At 36.0% G+C, this 18,900-nt stretch overlaps 1 protein-coding gene across 1 annotated transcript in view; it reads right to left on the bottom strand.

Annotated features, from left to right (window-relative positions):
• Positions 1–16,933, bottom strand: part of LOC127881241 (uncharacterized) — an 89,355-nt gene extending 72,422 nt beyond the window's left edge. The window contains exon 1 of the mRNA XM_052428979.1: positions 16,840–16,933. Within this exon, the coding sequence (XP_052284939.1) occupies positions 16,840–16,851 (12 nt within the window). The 5' untranslated portion in view covers positions 16,852–16,933. The remainder of the gene's footprint in view (positions 1–16,839) is intronic.
• Between the last annotated feature and the right edge of the window lie 1,967 nt (positions 16,934–18,900).

The raw sequence follows: 18,900 nt of genomic DNA, 5'->3' as shown, positions 1-18,900 counted from the left end.
TTGACTTGTGACATTTACAGTTATAATTGTGTACACCCTAATGTGTGCACTGGTGCGTTTCGGCAGTTCAACGCAAATTCAATACAGAATAGTAACACCCGAAATGACCTGTGATGTTTGAGAAGAGGGGCTATTGTTTATCGCAGTACACAGGTGTTAAAGTGATGTACAATGTAAGCAAACAATTTGTTCAAATTGGATTATGAATGTTGGATAAAAGTTGGTGAAAAAAGGGAAAAATACTAGCTTGAAACAGATTTTAATTCATCAAATTCTCAGATTAAAACATTTTATTTGGGGATTATGCTCGTCAGATTTTTGGGAGCCATAGCCGATTCGCGATATATTGGACAACGCGATATAACGGACCGTGATATATTGGAGTTGCAGTGTATTCATTTTATTTCATTGAAAAGTAATACATTTCAGACTTAAGAGTAAACCATTAAATAAAATAAATCAAAGAAAGTAAATATGGTCTCTTACCTGCAACGCCAAAATGAAACGGAGTGTTGGTGATATCAACAATGGACAAGCTCTTAGAAACCTGGACAAAGCAACAGAGTGTTGGTGATATCAACAATAAACAAGCCCTAAGAAACCTGGACATAGAAACATAGTGTTGGTGATATCAACAATGGACAAGCCCTTAGAAACGGTGATATCAACAATGGACAAGCCCTTAGAAACCTGGACATAGAAACGGAGTGTTGGTGATATCAACAATAGACAAGCCCTTAGAAACCTGGACATAGAAACGGAGTGTTGGTGATATCAACAATGGACAAGCCCTTAGAAACCTGGACATAGAAACGGAGTGTTGGTGATATCAACAATCGACAAGCCCTTAGAAACCTGGACATAGTCTTAGAGTATTGGTGATATCAACAATGGACAAGCCCTTAGAAACCAGGACAAAGCAACAGAGTGTTGGTGATATCAACAATGTCATTCAATACTGTATCTAGACTATACAGGCACTGTAAATTGTAACAACAACTTTTGTTACTGATAGTTGTAACCAAGCTATTCTAGTTACAACAGTGTTGTGTTAAGGAATTGTAACCACGGTGATGTAACGGAATTGTTCTTTGTCAATGAGTTGTTCTTAAAGATTTAATTGTTCAATTGTTGTAAATTGTGATTTCGAGGTAACGACTTCTTATATTAAAAATTGGTTGTGAGAGGTAGAAGAGGAAGCCGGACTGCAACGCCAAAATGAAATACATTTATTCAAACGAGTATTAAGCAGTCGTTCAATCATTCATACATAAATCAAACATACAATTTAACAAATATACGACTGCATTGGGAATTAGTCAATTTAGTCATGTACAAAATGACGTCATTCATTCTCATGAAAAGCATTGAAAGCATGGGTTTTAATAGTAGTGCATTTTGACAAACTTAGGGATCTTTACCTCTAAACTAAAAGCAAGTAGTTTACACTGTATCTAACGCACACAGATTGTTGAGATAGGTCAGTATTGACTTGTGACATTTACAGTTATAATTGTGTACACCCTAATGTGTGCACTGGTGCGTTTCGGCAGTTCAACGCAAATTCAATACAGAATGGTAACACCCGAAATGACCTGTGATGTTTGAGAAGAGGGGCTATTGTTTATCGCAGTACACAGGTGTTAAAGTGATGTACAATGTAAGCAAACAATTTGTTCAAATTGGATTATGAATGTTGGATAAAAGTTGGTGAAAAAAGGGAAAAATACTAGCTAGGGTAACACCCGAAATGACCTGTGATGTTTGAGAAGAGGGGCTATTGTTTATCGCAGTACACAGGTGTTAAAGTGATGTACAATGTAAGCAAACAATTTGTTCAAATTGGATTATGAATGTTGGATAAAAGTTGGTGAAAAAAGGGAAAAATACTAGCTTGAAACAGATTTTAATTCATCAAATTCTCAGATTAAAACATTTTATTTGGGGATTATGCTCGTCAGATTTTTGGGAGCCATAGCCGATTCGCGATATATTGGACAACGCGATATAACGGACCGTGATATATTGGAGTTGCAGTGTATTCATATTATTTCATTGAAAAGTAATACATTTCAGACTTAAGAGTAAACCATTAAATAAAATAAATCAAAGAAAGTAAATATGGTCTCTTACCTGCAACGCCAAAATGAAATACATTTATTCAAACTAATATTAAGCAGAGAAGATGTAGTAACTGCATCACATATATATACTAATTTGGTGTTTGGAAGGATATTTGACGTTACCAAGTTATTATAGAAAGTCAATACAGAAACATATGTTGTAAAATCCACCCAACAATAAACACCACTATTATAAAGAAATCTAATATTAAGACGTGATACATATTGCATGCATAATTCAGATGTTTGTTGATTGCCAAGGAATGTATCAATAACACATTAACAATAGGAAAAAGGCAAATGTGCTAAATACGAGCTTAAGTATAATAAAAAGTGGTTAAAGGGAATATTCCATATAGCAATTTAATTATGTCATGTAAATTCTTGTTCTGTATTGAAACATGTTGTTAGATAATATAATTTAAGACAAATCTTTGTGAAAAAATAGAGGATTAATGAATCAGCAATCTTGGTGGAATATCAGGTCTCATATCAGTGTTTTTTTCAGTTTTGGGGGAAGGGGGTCCAGTCCCCTGAGAGGGGAAAAATTCACGCGTACAAGGGAAAAGGGGAAAATTTCTATGCTTATCTAGTAACAGTACAAAATCAAGTTTTAACACTATAATTCACCATACAGAGGGAGAAAAACATAATTCAAACTCTTTTATTCATTAACATGTTATGTTCATGTTCAAAGTTCAACATTTCTGGGCTTTTCAGCGAAATTATCAATTATTCTGGTGACCTCCTCTTCATCAAGTCTCTCCGTGTGCAGACAAAGTCTGATCAGGAACTTCGGTGTAGCTTCCCCAAGCCTGTTTTTCTGTGGCGTGCAAAGCAGGTTGAGCAAACTAAACAGTCTTTCAACATTCTCTTGACCGGACGTTTCTGGCGTTTCACTGCCGGCATTTGAAGAAGACTGACTTTTAAGCTGTACTTGTTTGAAAAGAATATCAATTTATTTTTAAGTTAAAACAGATTTGTCAATTTTTTTACGATAGCTTTTGTTGTTGTGCGACATGTTGGAATACGTATGGTTTGCGGTAGATGTCGTAAAGCGAAAGTTGTGATAGTGAACTACGTACGGTTTGCGGTTAAGGCTAAAATAAAGTGCAGTTCAGGAAAATTGTAGAAAATTCGTAACGAAAGACGTATTTAAATGAGGTATTGATTAAAATTGAATAACACTTCCGAGAGGGGAATTTTAAAAATATTTGGGGGAAAAATATATACTCTAAAGATGGGGGAATGGGGCCGAATAACGCCGAATATTTCATCCAAAAAAAACACTGCATATCTTGAAAGTTCCAGAGCCATAAAAAGGGAAGTGGTAGGGGCGCATCGGAATTGGAAAGTGGGACAGTGTCCACCTTTGTATTGCTTCATGTAGTTTGAGCACTGCATATTTTATCCAATTTTGTTTCAAATTATTTATCAAATTTATAGTTCACCCATGCCTTGATGGAATTATCTTTCAACCTTTTACCAAAATGAGTGTCAGCACCTAAACAACACGGAGAATATCGGGCACAAAAATAATGCCGACGTTATCCGAAGTCGATGTATAGTCTAAAACCCGTACCATACCGGATCTGTCTACGCTTTGTGTAACATTGAAACAGCCGATATCGTTAGTGTTTTTTTCCCAATAGGGAATTTTAAAGCAAATTTTGGGAAAAAAGTATACTTTTTGTGACTGTGAATATGGCCAAATTTCAGCTATAAAATCAGGCCAAAAAAGCCCTGCATAGTTTGGCATTCTCAAAACACGTTACTTACCGACTGATTGCACTGTGTGTTATGACCATTGGAATAACAAAATGCATTATTCAATTTTAGTAAGTATTTTCAAATGCATATAATTAAACGTGTTATCCAAAATCATTTCCAGATTTCCTTATATATGGAAAGTAAAGAAAATTCTAGCAACAAAGAAACATTTCTCATGTATATTGTGTACAGATGAAAATCATGCAAATATTTGACTTCATGCACAACATCATGTCATTCTTCCACGGGGAAAGTGTGGACTTCAATATCTACTTGTTGAATAAAAACTTCGTAGCAAAGAGGTCACTAATATCTTCACTTTGGTAAAAAATCAAAGAGGATTTTTTAAATGTAGAAACTTTTTCTCTTACTAAATAAGTACTTATTTACGCTGTATCTGCAGAGCTACATTCGTTAGATAGATCAGTAATGATCTGTGACATATACAGTTATTGTACACAGCTTCACGTGGCGGGTCGGCATGTATTCGGCTCCCTGAGCACCGATTGGCTGATGCGCTTACCAAGAAGAATTTGATTGACAGCTGGAAAAATCAATATTGGCCACTTGCTGCGAACTTCATTGAAAACAGTAACTCTTAGGGGGAGTTAACAGTCTGAATAACACTATTTACTGTTGACATTAATTGTACGTGTCGTGTAGATTTTTGGACATCCAAGGGACTTCCACCATTTTTATAATGGATGTAGGACTTCCGTTTTTGGGCGTAATTTACGCCGGGATGTCCACTAACGGAAGCGCTGCTAGAAAACAAGGCCAAAACACCAACTTTGGGGAAAGGGCCACAGCCTTTTTTCGGGCAAAAAATAAGACACAATTTTCTGGCTGTGAGGAATGAAAAATACTGAAGTAGATTGGAAATTGATAGAAAAATGCATGATTTAAAAGAAATTTCTGTAGGGGAAAGGGCCTTTTTGGTTTAGGGGAAGAAAAAGAGGCCCCTCAAGGAAGGGTTTTTTGACCCTGGAATAACAGGAAAACTCTAGATTATTGATTTTTAAACATTATACAAAGCCATAATACCTGACAAAAACTTGTTTCTTGCCACCATTAAGCAGAAAATGTTCAAAGTGATGTATTTGTACAGTACCAGGGCTCGCGCTAGGGGGCGACGTGAGCGAAAAAGTCGCTTTCTTACATCAAACTTCGCCTAAAATTTGAGAAATTGTAGATAAAAAGCAACTTCCAGTCTCCAACCAGAATTTGTTTACATCCGGTTTTCTTTATGTCAAGGTCTCATTCAATTTGCCTATACACACTGTCGCAGCCTGGAGAGTGTCGCAATTGAGCGACAGGTAATTTGAGGTGAACCCCGCCCCCGATTCTCCCAACCTCCGAACTTATCCAATTGGCGATTGATATTCGTCAAGTCAGATTTCAACTCGCATGCAGTCACGTGCAAGGGGAGTGATAATTGAAGTTTGCTACTGTCTGTCATGTGTAATTGATTTGAAAGTGATTAGAGATAATCCACGGAGCTGAGGTTGCCACATTAATTGATCAATTTAATTGATTACGATGAATTAATGATCATATACTTGTGATCTTTTGTCGGCAAGAATGTTTGCTTTATGTTGATGTTTCGGGGAATGTTTTGAAACGCAAAAAGGTGCAATTGTTTGCAGAGAGTACATGGGATACGTAAGGTACATGTAAGTTGTGCAAACAAAAGAAACTTGAGCTATTGTCCTTATCCGCAGACGATTATTATTATTATAAATGTCTATGACGCATCTTCGTTCATTATTACTAAATTTCTGTTGAATAATCTACATGTAGTTGATTGCTTTCAATATTTTTTTTATACTGTCTTGCTAAATACGACCAAGTTTATGAAATTATGTGCATACGGGCATGTCTGTGTATAAAGCATTTTTTGTACATGCCAAAATTAATAATATTTCTATCACCGTAGAGGATAGATTTTTGAGCCTGAAATCTTATAAAAATCATTGCAAAAAAAGAGAGAAAAAATAGTCAGCTGTATACATGTATTATGAAACATAATTATTTTGTCAAACTAATTGTTTGCTTAGATTCTGATAAATACAAAGAAGACACTATCTATTTTCTGTCAATAAGACTCTTCATGTATTATTATATTTATGTAACTTGTAACACGTTGGTTTTCTGTGCACCTTGTCCGTCCCTCAGTCTGTCTGTCCGAAAAAGTTTTTGCCGTGAATATCTCAAAAAAGTATATGACCTACAGTCTTGAAACTTGCTTACCATGTGAAGTTGTGCATCTGGGTTTTTTCGTGTGATTTCAATTTGTAAAAGTTATGACCATTGAACATATTATCTTTGAAATACTTTACTCTTTATAATATCATATATATTTACATCAAAATGGATTGAATAGAGTTAGTAAAATTATGGTCATTTATCTGTTATATCTATTATTTCTTGGTTAATTAGAACTGCTGGAAGTATTTAGATACACAAAAGAAATATAATTACATGTATGTGTACTACAGTGGTATACTGCAATAATGTGATACACATATGTGTGTTGTAACGCCCTACACGCACACCCTTGTCTCCGAATCTCTCCACTTCTCCCTTAAGTCTCCTCACTTCTCCCTAAATCAATGTCCAGGGAGAAGTCACTTCTCCCTAAAATTTGAGATCAGCATGAGCCCTGTACAGTACTGAACTGATATTTTTAACAACATTAACAAAACTCACTGACCAATTGTTCCCTGAAATGTCCCCCCGCCTTGGGTGTTAATTGTCTGTAAAATCGGTGTCTACCAGTGTCGTAAAATGCATATTCCTTACAAGGAAGAATATTCTTGTTATCTTGGCAAAGAAAAATGTAAAGGGTTGCTTCCCTTGTAAACAGTACGGTGTAGTATCACATGGACCTATCGGAATATCTCGCCCTCTGTCGTTTAAATGTAAACAAAACATAATCGCGAAAAATGTGTGGTAACTCCACAGAAATAACAGATTTAAAGGCATTTTTTCTGAATTATAACCACAACTTGTCCTATCAGACTAGCAATACCATTTGGTTGTCCTGGACAGTTGGACTAGTCAGTGTTTTTTTGGATGAAATATTCAGCGTTAGTCGGCCCCATTCCCCCATCTTTAGAGTATATATTTTTCCCCCAAATATTTTTAAACCCCTCTCGGAAGTGTTATTCAATTTTAATCAATACCTCATTTAAATACGTCTTTCGTTACGAATTTACTACAATTTTCCTGAACTGCATCCGCATGTTTACTTTATTTTAGCCTTTACCGCAAACCTTACGTAGTTCACTATCACGACTTTCGCTTTACGACATCTACCGCAAACCATACGTATTCCAACATGTCGCTAAACAACAAAAGCTATCGTAAAAAAATTGACAAATCTGTTTTAACTTAAAAATAAATTGATATTCTTTTCAAACAAGTACAACTTAAAAGTCAGTCTTCTTCAAATGCCGGCAGTGAAACGCCAGAAACGTACAGTCAAAAGAGTGTTGAAAGACTGTTTAGTTTGCTCAACCTGCTTTGCACACCACAGAGAAACATGCTTCCCAGCTACACTGAAGTCCCTGATCAGACTTTGTCTGCACACTGAGAGACTTGGCGAAGAGGAGGTCACCAGAATAATTGATAAATTCGCTGAAAAGCCCGGAAATGTTGAACTTTGAACATGAACATAACATGTTAATAAATAAAAGAGTTTGAATTATGTTTTTCTCCCTCTGTATGGTGAATTATAGTGTTAAAACTTGATTTTGTACTGTTACTAGCTAAGCATAGAAATTTCCCCCTTTTCCCCATTTACGCGCGAATTTTCCCCCTCTCAGGGGACCCGACCCCCTTCCCCCAAAACTGAAAAAAAAACCTGCTACTGTTAATGTCGAGCCCTGTACAGATGGAGCATCAGTTATGACTGGAAAGAAAACAGGGGTTGGTGTTCAGTTGCAGGCTTAATATTCATCATTTTGTGTCCAAACTCATTGTCTGGCTAATCAATTAAATTAAGCGTGCACAGACACATGACAATAAAGATGGATACCTATTTAGTTAAGTTTAGAGACAAATTCGATGCTCTGTATTTCTTAATGACTGGTTCAAGCTTGAGGAAAACATGTTTATGGAAAGTACAGGCCACTTTACAGCAGCCAGAACTGTCAGTAAAAGAACCTCATTCTACAGTGGCACTTCTCTAAACCGGACATCCCCAGGACCGAGAGGAAATTGAGGGGATTCCGGTTTAGAGGGGACATTGAATATTTTACTTTCAGAAGGTCAATTACATAGTCTAATTTGGGGAAAAAACACTTTCAGCAAATTGTAATAGTTTATTTACATATAACATTCATTCATACTTCATCACATTATAACAATACATGTCACTTAATCTGTTGTTTCGAATGCACAACATAAATCAAACAGTGCACCCTGAAAAACAAACAATGGTATATGTATGCATTTGTTAGTTTAATTTAGTTCCTTTTTACACTAAAAAACATGTCAAGAACTACCTGTTTTTTCAAACATCTACCACGCATAATAGTCTTCTCCACCTTGTTTATCATAGCTTGAATGGCTTCCTACATCAAAAACAAAACACACTAAAGAACTCTTTGTTTCTTATAAGTAATTACAATCAGTATTAACACCTCTATTGATCGATATGTACATCACAGGGCAAGTATCTTTAAATTGTTTTGCGATATTTACAGTTTGCAAATTTTTCGACCACCTTTATCAATTTCACACGTCTTAAATCCGCTATTCACAACATGTTGACACTAGGTCTGAGGTGCGATAAACCAAAAGCGGTTTAGAGAGGTACAATTACGTATGGAATAACCTAATTTTGATCCAAAGAATGACCGGTATTCGGAATTGAGGGGATTCTGGTCTTGAGGAGATATTTTACGCATGGTTTTTTAGGAAAAATTTTGGGACCGGAAAATTTGTCTGGTTTAGAAAAGTTTCCGGTATAGAGAGGATCCGGTTTAGAAGGTTTCTAATGTATAAGGTGATTTTGTCCCAGAAATGCAGTTGATGCAGTATTTGCCTATTATGCATCAGTATTGGCCAGTTTAGCAAAATTTGCAGTCAAAAAGAACAGCGTTGCCAAAGGTCTGCATAAGTATTTCAAAATCCACAAGGTAGGACTTGTCACTGCCTTTATTCTTGATGTACATAATGAACTTGGTGTTCTTAGCTGCCAGTTCCAGAGACAAAACATACTTTTTAGTGAAATAAACCCTCTGGTTCAATGTACATGTACCATTTCTAAGCACACGAAGTCTGTTGATCACACATGCCAGACGTCCCGATCTCGGCGGGACAGTCCCGCTTTTGGGCCCTTTGTCCCGGCGTCCCCATATGAGACGATTTGTCCCGACATTCGTTAAAAACGATGTAAGGTCTATAGGTTCCCAATAAAATTCGCTATTCAAGCTCTGTTTGCTAACACTTACCACCGCTAATCCCTTTATTGCCCCCAATGAACAATCCGATTCTACTTCCCGTGTGTACCAGTGTTGTTTATGACACCTTATCAGCGATTTATCGAATAATTATTTATTTTATCAGGCATTCACACCATGGTGGTCTTCAAGAGAGTGGTCGCTTATTGCTATCGATAGTTGTATTATAATGAAATAAATGTTGAAAATGTGTTTGTTTTTGTCTTTGTTTGAAATGGTTTACAAAACAATTGTTTTGTAAAATTAACTCTACGTCATTAATGAGTCTTTTACATTCAATGTTTAGTTCCAAAATAGCGGGAAAATCCGAATGTGCAATATACCAAAATCGCAACAAACAGTCCAATAAGTGATACCCATCCTGTCTAGTGTAATTGGGTGTAATTGTAATAAAAACAACGAGGTGCTATGCATGACAGTTTGACCCTACTCCAATTAAGCTAAAAACAATGAGGTGCTATGCATGACAGTTTGACCCTACTCCAATTAAGCCGCAACAATTGACAAGTAACAAACTGCGCATGGATACATAATGTTCAGCGCACTGAAAAAAATTCAAAAAGAAGAAAGGGAAATTCTGGACCATAGAACGGTTGAGGTGTTGTTGGCAGTTAAAATGAAAACAAAGACGGTTTCTTTCCACCAAAAACCTACCTCGGAAAAGTGTACGGCCGCGCATTCTGTGTCAAGCTGATGTAACTGTTTGGTAGATAGTTTACTGTAACCCGTACTTTCAGTGTACTGGATAGCCTCCCCTGTGTTAATGTTTGCCATTGAAAGTAATATAATGAGTATTGTTGTCGTAATGTTCCAGATTTTGTACACTAAAAAATTGAATATTATCTTTGTTGTTTGCTATTGTCTTATTTAATAAAACTGTTATTGTTATGGTTTAGATTTCATGCTTCATATCAGATGTTTTATGTCTTGAATAAAAGTATCAAGAGTTTTTGTTAGTACTATACTGACTACAGTAAAGGTGGAATGATAGATCGTTTTAGGTGTCCTGCTTTTTGGTCAAATGTCCCGACAATTTTTTATGGAATGTCCATACATGCCAGACGTCCCGATCGGCGGGACAGTCCCGCTTTTGGGCCCTTTGTCCCGGCGTCCCGATATGAGACGATTTGTCCCGACATTCGTAAAAAACGATGTAAGGTCTATAGGTTCCCAATAAAATTCGCTATTCAAGCTCTGTTTCGCTAACACTTACCACCGCTAATCCCTTTATTGATCCCAAATAACAATCCGATTCTACTTCTCGTGTGTACCAGTGTTGTTTATGACACCTTATCAGCGATTTATTGGCTAATTATTGATTTTATCAGGCATTCACACCATGGTGGTCTTCAAGATAGTGGTCGCTTATTGCTATCGATAGTTGTATTATAATGAAATAAATGTTGAAAATGTGTTTGTTTTTTGTCTTTGTTTGAAATGGTTTACAAAACAATTGTTTTGTAAAATTAACTCATTAATGAGTCTTTTACATTCAATGTTTAGTTCCAAAATAGCGGGATAATCCGAATGTGCAATATACCAAAATCGCAACAAACAGTCCAATACGTGATACCGTGTCAAGCTGATGTAACTGTTCGGTAGATAGTTTACTGTAACCTGTACTTTCAGTGTACTGGATCGCCTCCCCTGCGTTAATGTTTGCCATTGAAAGTATTATAATGAGCATTGTTGTAGTAATGTTCCAGATTTTGTACTCTAAAAACATGAAAATTATCTTCGTTGTTTGCTATTGTCTTATTTAATAAAACTGTTATTGTTATCTTTTAGATTTCATGCTTCATATCAGATGTTTTATGTCTTGAATAAAAGTATCAAGAGTTTTTGATAGTACTATACTTACTACAGTAAAGGTGGAATGATAGATCGTTTTAGGTGTCCTGCTTTTTGGTCAAATGTCCCAACAATTTTTTTGGAATGTCCCACTTTGGACCTAAAAAATTCTGGCATGTATGTAGAGCTGCAACGATTCGATCCGATTCATCGAAAATCGATTCGAAATGCTTCGATTCGATTACGATACCAAACCTACCAAATTCGATTCGATTCTTTAACATATATACATAAATATACATAGATACGTAAAGCGCGCTGTATTCTGACTATTGATACAGGAAGGTGTAGGTTTTATATTTACCTGTAATTACGACGCGCGCGATTGGTTGCTTATTACTTTAGTCATCCAATCAATAAGCCCGTTACGGTCTACTTTCGAAAAAAGCGTCAAAATGGCTGAACAAGTTGTTGCCGACAAATTAAATTATCAGATGCGCCTAAGAAGCTAAAATCAAAAGTGTGGCAGTATTTTGGGTTTCGGGATGGTAGCCCTACCAATAAAGCAAAGTGTAAACTGTGCTTCATGGATGTGGCGTACACTAAGTCCAGCTCAACCACTAATCTAATTTAATGCAATATGTCAAACTCAAACATAACGTTGATTTAGCAAGACAAAGAGGTCGCACAAGTGCAACTACTCAAGTCGCCAGCCAGAAAAGTAGTTCTATTTCTGTTGGAGTTTTGTTAAGTTTATTAGAGAATGTGATTTGTCCTACAGGTAACAGGTGATGCTGTCATGGCACAGTGGTTGACATGCTTATAGCGGATTTGGGTAAAGATGTAATAGTGATAGTACTACCATTCAACTGATTCCAGATACGTTCTTATGATTATTTATTTATTTTTTATATTATTGTGTAATCAACACAATCTTCTAGTCAGAAGTTTTTATATTAAAATTGAGTCCTCATTTGCTATTATTTTTTATGTGTTTTATTGAAATCACATTTGAACAGAAATGTTAATTTTGAGGCATAAGAGTGAATATATGATACAAATAGGTTTGAAGATGAATCGAATCGAAAAAATCGGTATCGGAGTGTCTGAAATCGAAATCGAATCGAATCGAGCTGTTGGTGAATCGTTGCAGCTCTACATGTATGGGAATGTCCCACTTTGGACCTAAAAAATTCTGGCATGTATGCTGTTGATGAAGAATCATTGGAATCCATTAAACAAAGGATAACTGTGCAAGATGTTGAAGTATCTTTGAGTGGTGAGAAAATAAGCTCTACAGATTATGTGGTATCAAAGTTTGAGTCAATCAGATCATCAGACTTGACAAGCATGCAGAAGAACGTGCAAGCAAGATTTAAGAAGGCAGATGTGTCCATCTTTGAGGAATTAAGCAGAGTTTTTGAGCCCAGTGTTGTTTGTAGCCATGCACAACAAGAAGAAGGAACAGAGGCTGTTGAACACCTGTGTGCGTTTTATGGGTAAAACACAGTTCAATTGGTAGAAGGTAATCTGATAAAGGGAACAGAGGCGCATGAAACAATATCAACAATTCGACTCTATAGCACTAAAGAGAGAGTGACCTAGACTTGAAGGTATGATCAAGTGTGCCTACACTGCCTTAACTACAGTACATCTTTGCAGGATAATTTAGTTGCATGCCAAATTGCTACCATATTTTTCTGTCCATGCCAAAATTGCTCTGTGCACGCAGCTAACAAGTGTGGATTGGGAACGCAGTTAAATAAAGCTGAAGTTGAATTATTGCAACTATTATTCCTGCATAGTTTGCATTAATTCAGAAATTCTTTAACTTGTGTCCTTAACCGTTCGATACATGGTAATCGGAGGATATGTTACAGTAAAGCACGTTTTCAATTTACCATGTAAGAGCAGGGGTTTTTTTTACTAAGAAAGTGACGCCAATATTCGGGGTCTTCCCCTACCAGAATTTTTCCCCTAAAAATACCATTTCCCCTTCAAAAATATAATTTTTCACCAAAATATAATATTTTACCCTCAAAGAAATGGTTTTTTTCTTTTGGGAAGTCGACACTTATCCAGTGTCCGACAAATCCATTGCCCGGAGCCCGGGGGCTACCGAAATTTTTCATCGGGCTACTGAAATTTTCCAGCTGACGCCCGCCGGGCTACTATAAATCTATAAGAGCGGTAGCCCGGTTTATTGACAGACATACGTAGAATAAACACGCTGACCATGTGTTTGTACACTGTGTATTGCTTATAATCCGATAACAAAGTGCAATCAATTATCTAATCAGTCACCGATCACTTGCGGTAATGTCTTAAACAGTAACAGTGTATTTTAATCATCCAATCAGAATCAACATTTGTCGTCTGCTAATAATATAATGAGAGCCGGTTGGATAGTTGGCGCACATGATGCAACATCATTTCGCAGTTTGGAATTCTTTGTTTACTGCAACAATGAGTAATAGCGACAACGTTTTTGATGTCGTTAAATATCGAAGGACGCCAAACATTAAATAAATCAAAACAATAGCGGATTCTTCAAAACGGTAACGAAACCGAAAATGAATATTAATGACAACTTTGTGAACGCGGTTAACACCCGCTAATTAGTTTGCATTGTCAATTAATAATTGGATTAATCGACTATTTATCAATAATCCCATATATACCCGGTTTATATTTTTAAAACCAAATTATGGGTGGGTAATATAGACAATAAGAGTCATAAACACAAACGTTTGAAATTTTCTAAAGTGTCAAATGAATTTGGGCATATGGTTCTATTTAAAGATATGATGAAATAAGCTTCCAATCAGGACCGTGGTATTGCAACATGCGTAAATAACCTGCCACGGTTTGCACGCGTTGTGTACAGCTATTTTAGGTTACAAAATTCTACATTTAAGAAATGAATTTCTTTGTCCTGATAAAAAAGCGTGCGAAAATTGGCGTGGGTGTATTTATTTGTAAATAAAAAATTTCGTAGCAGGTACAACATTGAGATCATTTAATTTCCATTAAAAGTTTCGTTGTGAATTTTAACTAAAGTACCGGGATATATCGCGAATTATTTGGCATTGACATTTTCTCTTAATAAAATATCATGTAAACACGAGTCCCTTCATTATTGAAACAATTATTGTATTGTATACTAGAGCTGCAACGATTCACCAACAGCTCGATTCGATTCGATTTCGATTTCAGACACTCCGATACCGATTTTTTCGATTCGATTCATCTTCAAACCTATTTGTATTATATATTCACTCTTATGCCTCAAAATTAACATTTCTGTTCAAATGTGATTTCAATAAAACACATAAAAAATAATAGCAAATGAGGACTCAATTTTAATATAAAAACTTCTGACTAGAAGATTGTGTTGATTACACAATAATATAAAAAATAAATAAATAATCATAAGAACGTATCTGGAATCAGTTGAATGGTAGTACTATCACTATTACATCTTTACCCAAATCCGCTATAAGCATGTCAACCACTGTGCCATGACAGCATCACCTGTTACCTGTAGGACAAATCACATTCTCTAATAAACTTAACAAAACTCCAACAGAAATAGAACTACTTTTCTGGCTGGCGACTTGAGTAGTTGCACTTGTGCGACCTCTTTGTCTTGCTAAATCAACGTTATGTTTGAGTTTGACATATTGCATTAAATTAGATTAGTGGTTGAGCTGGACTTAGTGTACGCCACATCCATGAAGCACAGTTTACACTTTGCTTTATTGGTAGGGCTACCATCCCGAAACCCAAAATACTGCCACACTTTTGATTTTAGCTTCTTAGGCGCATCTGATAATTTAATTTGTCGGCAACAACTTGTTCAGCCATTTTGACGCTTTTTTCGAAAGTAGACCGTAACGGGCTTATTGATTGGATGACTAAAGTAATAAGCAACCAATCGCGCGCGTCGTAATTACAGGTAAATATAAAACCTACACCTTCCTGTATCAATAGTCAGAATACAGCGCGCTTTACGTATCTATGTATATTTATGTATATATGTTAAAGAATCGAATCGAATTTGGTAGGTTTGGTATCGTAATCGAATCGAAGCATTTCGAATCGATTTTCGATGAATCGGATCGAATCGTTGCAGCTCTATTGTATACTGACTGCACACAAGTGTCGTAACATACGGATGAAATACGTAAATTCGGACAGTACTTAAAGTCGGACACAAGTAAATAGATGCTTTAATACTCTTGATTTCTTGAAACTCGGTATTTGTTGTTAAAAAGGGCAATTTCATTGATTAACACCATACGAGTCAATCGTATTGATCATCTAAACGCTTTATTTACGTTTACGACTTAACGTGCTGTCCGAATTTAAGTACACATACATGTGCACATACATGTAATATCTACATGTAGTATATGTTTTTCTTTGGTACATTTACATTAAAGTACACGGTGCCTGTACTGTAACATTAATTTAAGAAATTTGACTACATGTACATCAGACTACTTGCTGTTTTATGTATATGTATGTATACATATTATGTATATGTAAATGAAGAAATAAAATAAAGATGAAAACCTGCCTCTTATCATTTTGTATGAAAATTTTATGGGCTACCAAATATTTTAATTGGTAGCCCAGTGGGCTACCTGAAAAATAAGAAATTTGTCGGACACTGACTTATCCAATTTGTACCATGTACAACGATCTCGCTCTCTCTCGCTCTCTCTCGCTCTCTCTCTCTCTCTCTCTCTCTCTCTCTCTCTCTCTCTCTCTCTCTCTTTGGGAATCCCAGTGATTCTATATATAGCTCTTAAATTACGTCATGGAAACCAGGCAACTAATCGTATTAATCATGTGACAATTTTACTGGATTCCGGTCTTGCGCGAGAAGGCTTTTTCGTCAATTAATTACCGGAAACCAGTCGAATTTTCATCCGGGTTATGTGAAAGCCAAGATATAAACGTTAAAATAGAAAAAAGTCTCACAATTGGCGTTCATACACGAACAAAATAAAACGTTCGGACTCGGAAAATATTTATTGCGTTGACGCATTTTTTAAGAATGAATCATCAAAAAACCGTTGAAACCCAGCAGGATTCGGAGGTACATGTAATCAACTTAATACTGTTGGATTATTGTGAAAGTGAAAGTAGACAATTGGCAGCTGCCGCACCTTTCCCTTCCAATACTGCAGCAGATCTAGATCGTCAAACCATTCATCATGAAATTGAAATCATAATATTGACATTGTTCCCCGGCCCCAGTTGAAAACATTTCCCATTATTAGATCTACACCTGCAACTTTATTTAGGACTTTGACTTTAATATCATACTTGTTCTGTGTTTAAGAACAAAAAGGTCAGAGATATGCCTCTTTTTCTAAAAAAACACCTGAAGTATGTAGGCGAGTTATAGACATTGAAATGAACAGTTTTTATTTTTTCCCCAAATATGTCTCTTTCGCGCTCGATTTTCCCCTTTTACCCAGCGTCCAGCGTCTTCCCCTTTTTCTAAAAAAAATACCTGAAGAGAAACTGCGTTCGAAATAATCCGAACTAGAATATCCGAAATAATGTGAACTTTCTTAGATGACGTGTCTGTCAAGTAAAATACCTTAATTCCATTTCATATTTCATGCAATCTGTAAACTAATTATTCCTAGTATAATGTACATAGGACTTACTAATCCTTCCATTTTGTTGTAGCAACCGAAAAACTGAAACGCAATAAACGATCTTGTTGTTGTTTTGTCCGATCTTCGAAATTGGCTCTTTGACCAAAATCCTACACCGCACAATCCGAACGGTTAATTTCAACCTTGTTTAACCCCCAAAGTACAGTATTTTCTTTTTTTAAGAAGAAATGTTAATGATAAATGATGTCTTATTGGCCCTGCTCAGCGAATATAGACTAGCGGCATCTTTTACGCTTTTTTAGCTCCCGTTCGTTCCTCTAATAGCGTTAGTGAATAAACGTGTAAGACAGTCAAACTTTGTTGGGGTTTGTGACAAAACCATCCCGGTAACGATTTAAGAAATTAACTACAACGTTAACGCAACATAATATTAATAATACACAAATTAATACAAATTACAAATAAATACAATACACCAGTCTCCTCCTGTGTTTAATCCATTTATGCCTATCGTCTAGAAAAAAGGCCTTGGTAAAGAGCGGAGACCCAGATGAGACGCCGCATGATGCGGCGTCTCATCAGGGTCTGCGCTGTTAGCTATTTAAGGAATTTCTGTAAGAAATATTCTAAATATAGAAGTAAATATACTAGACATCCGTCATTTTGGAAATAAATTGATCCAATTAAGAAGGATGGGAGAGTCCACTAGACATAAATGGGTTAAAAACACGCGACGATTTCAAAAAGACAGGCACTAAACTTACGTACTCGTTGTTGACATGTGATTCTCTGTTGTTGTTGTTGTTTTTTTTGGTTTCTTTTCTCGAGGAAACGCGATTCTGTTACAAAAATAGTAATTCCAAGTTTTTCGCGGGAACACACGTGTATAAAAAACCTCTATCGGTCTTGATTTTAGCATGCATGTAATAAAATTATACTTGTTGCGTTAATCAAATGGTGACAGATGTACTGATCATAATTAAACATCTGAATGTTGAAGCACTTGATATTGTTCAATTGTTACTGATATTTAAAAGATTCACATCGTCAGGTCGCAACAGCTTTTCAGTTACATCTAAATTAAAATCTCGCTTTTATAGCCCGTGGCTACATGTATGCTGGTTCAAGTCAATATATGCTCCGTGATGTAGTTCGATTAAATCCCTACCGTTATAACCAACCATTCGATGATAGCAGTGACACGTTTATAAAGTAATTTGCCCTTTTGTTATTTTAACCTTTTTTGTTTGGGTTTTTGTTAATGACCATAAACTTACTTACTATTTTAAAAGATATAAAAGTATTTCATTATATAATTCTTAAAAATTTGGAAGGATTTTCTTGTGGTGGCAGAGATGATTTCACCCTTGCACGGGATAACTCCGGCGATTTCTGTAACCGTGCAAGCGTCTGCTTTTGGCAGCTTCAATGAGTAGCATAATCATTACCGACGTCCTCGTTCTAAAACGTTTTTTTTTCTTACAATGACAAGCTGATTTGTTGTATTGCACCTTAAATTATCATTATTACATACATGTTCTATCAGCAATGTCTAATATCTACCCGGTAACTCACCTTTATAATTAATAAATACATGTAACATGGAGAAAGTTTGGTGGCCACTCGGCTTAAACGCTACCGGTATTTCATATTTGATTGTCATTATTTATGGATATTTGAACATGGTATGATATGTCACGTTTTTTTCGCAACACCTTTTTTAAAGGAAAAACAAACAAAAAATCTTCAAAATAGTAACTGTAACAAAGTAGAACGAAACAAATCAGGTGTCTAAATACATATGCAAATCATAATTCTATAGTCAACTTGTTACGTTATTTGTATGTATTTCGAAGTTTACTGTGGTCCTTAGGAGCGTGAGGCTGCATCTTGAAGGGACCTGGGGGGTGTCCCAGCACTCCTACCTAAAATGTTGAATTGTATCTGCAATTTCCACGTATTTAGTTGTTACTGAATGATTTTCTAATTGGGTGTGGTGTTGGGGAGGGGGCTGACTCTCCGGGGGAAACCCGGAAATAACTATTTTTGCAAACAAAAAATTATAGCCAAGGAATTCAGAAGTTTAAAAAAGTAAATAGTGCTGAGTTT

The sequence above is a fragment of the Dreissena polymorpha genome, chromosome 5 (genome assembly GCF_020536995.1).
Source record: "Dreissena polymorpha isolate Duluth1 chromosome 5, UMN_Dpol_1.0, whole genome shotgun sequence".
In the NCBI taxonomy this organism is placed as follows: domain Eukaryota; kingdom Metazoa; phylum Mollusca; class Bivalvia; order Myida; family Dreissenidae; genus Dreissena; species Dreissena polymorpha.
This window is presented reverse-complemented; position numbering and strand designations above follow the sequence as displayed.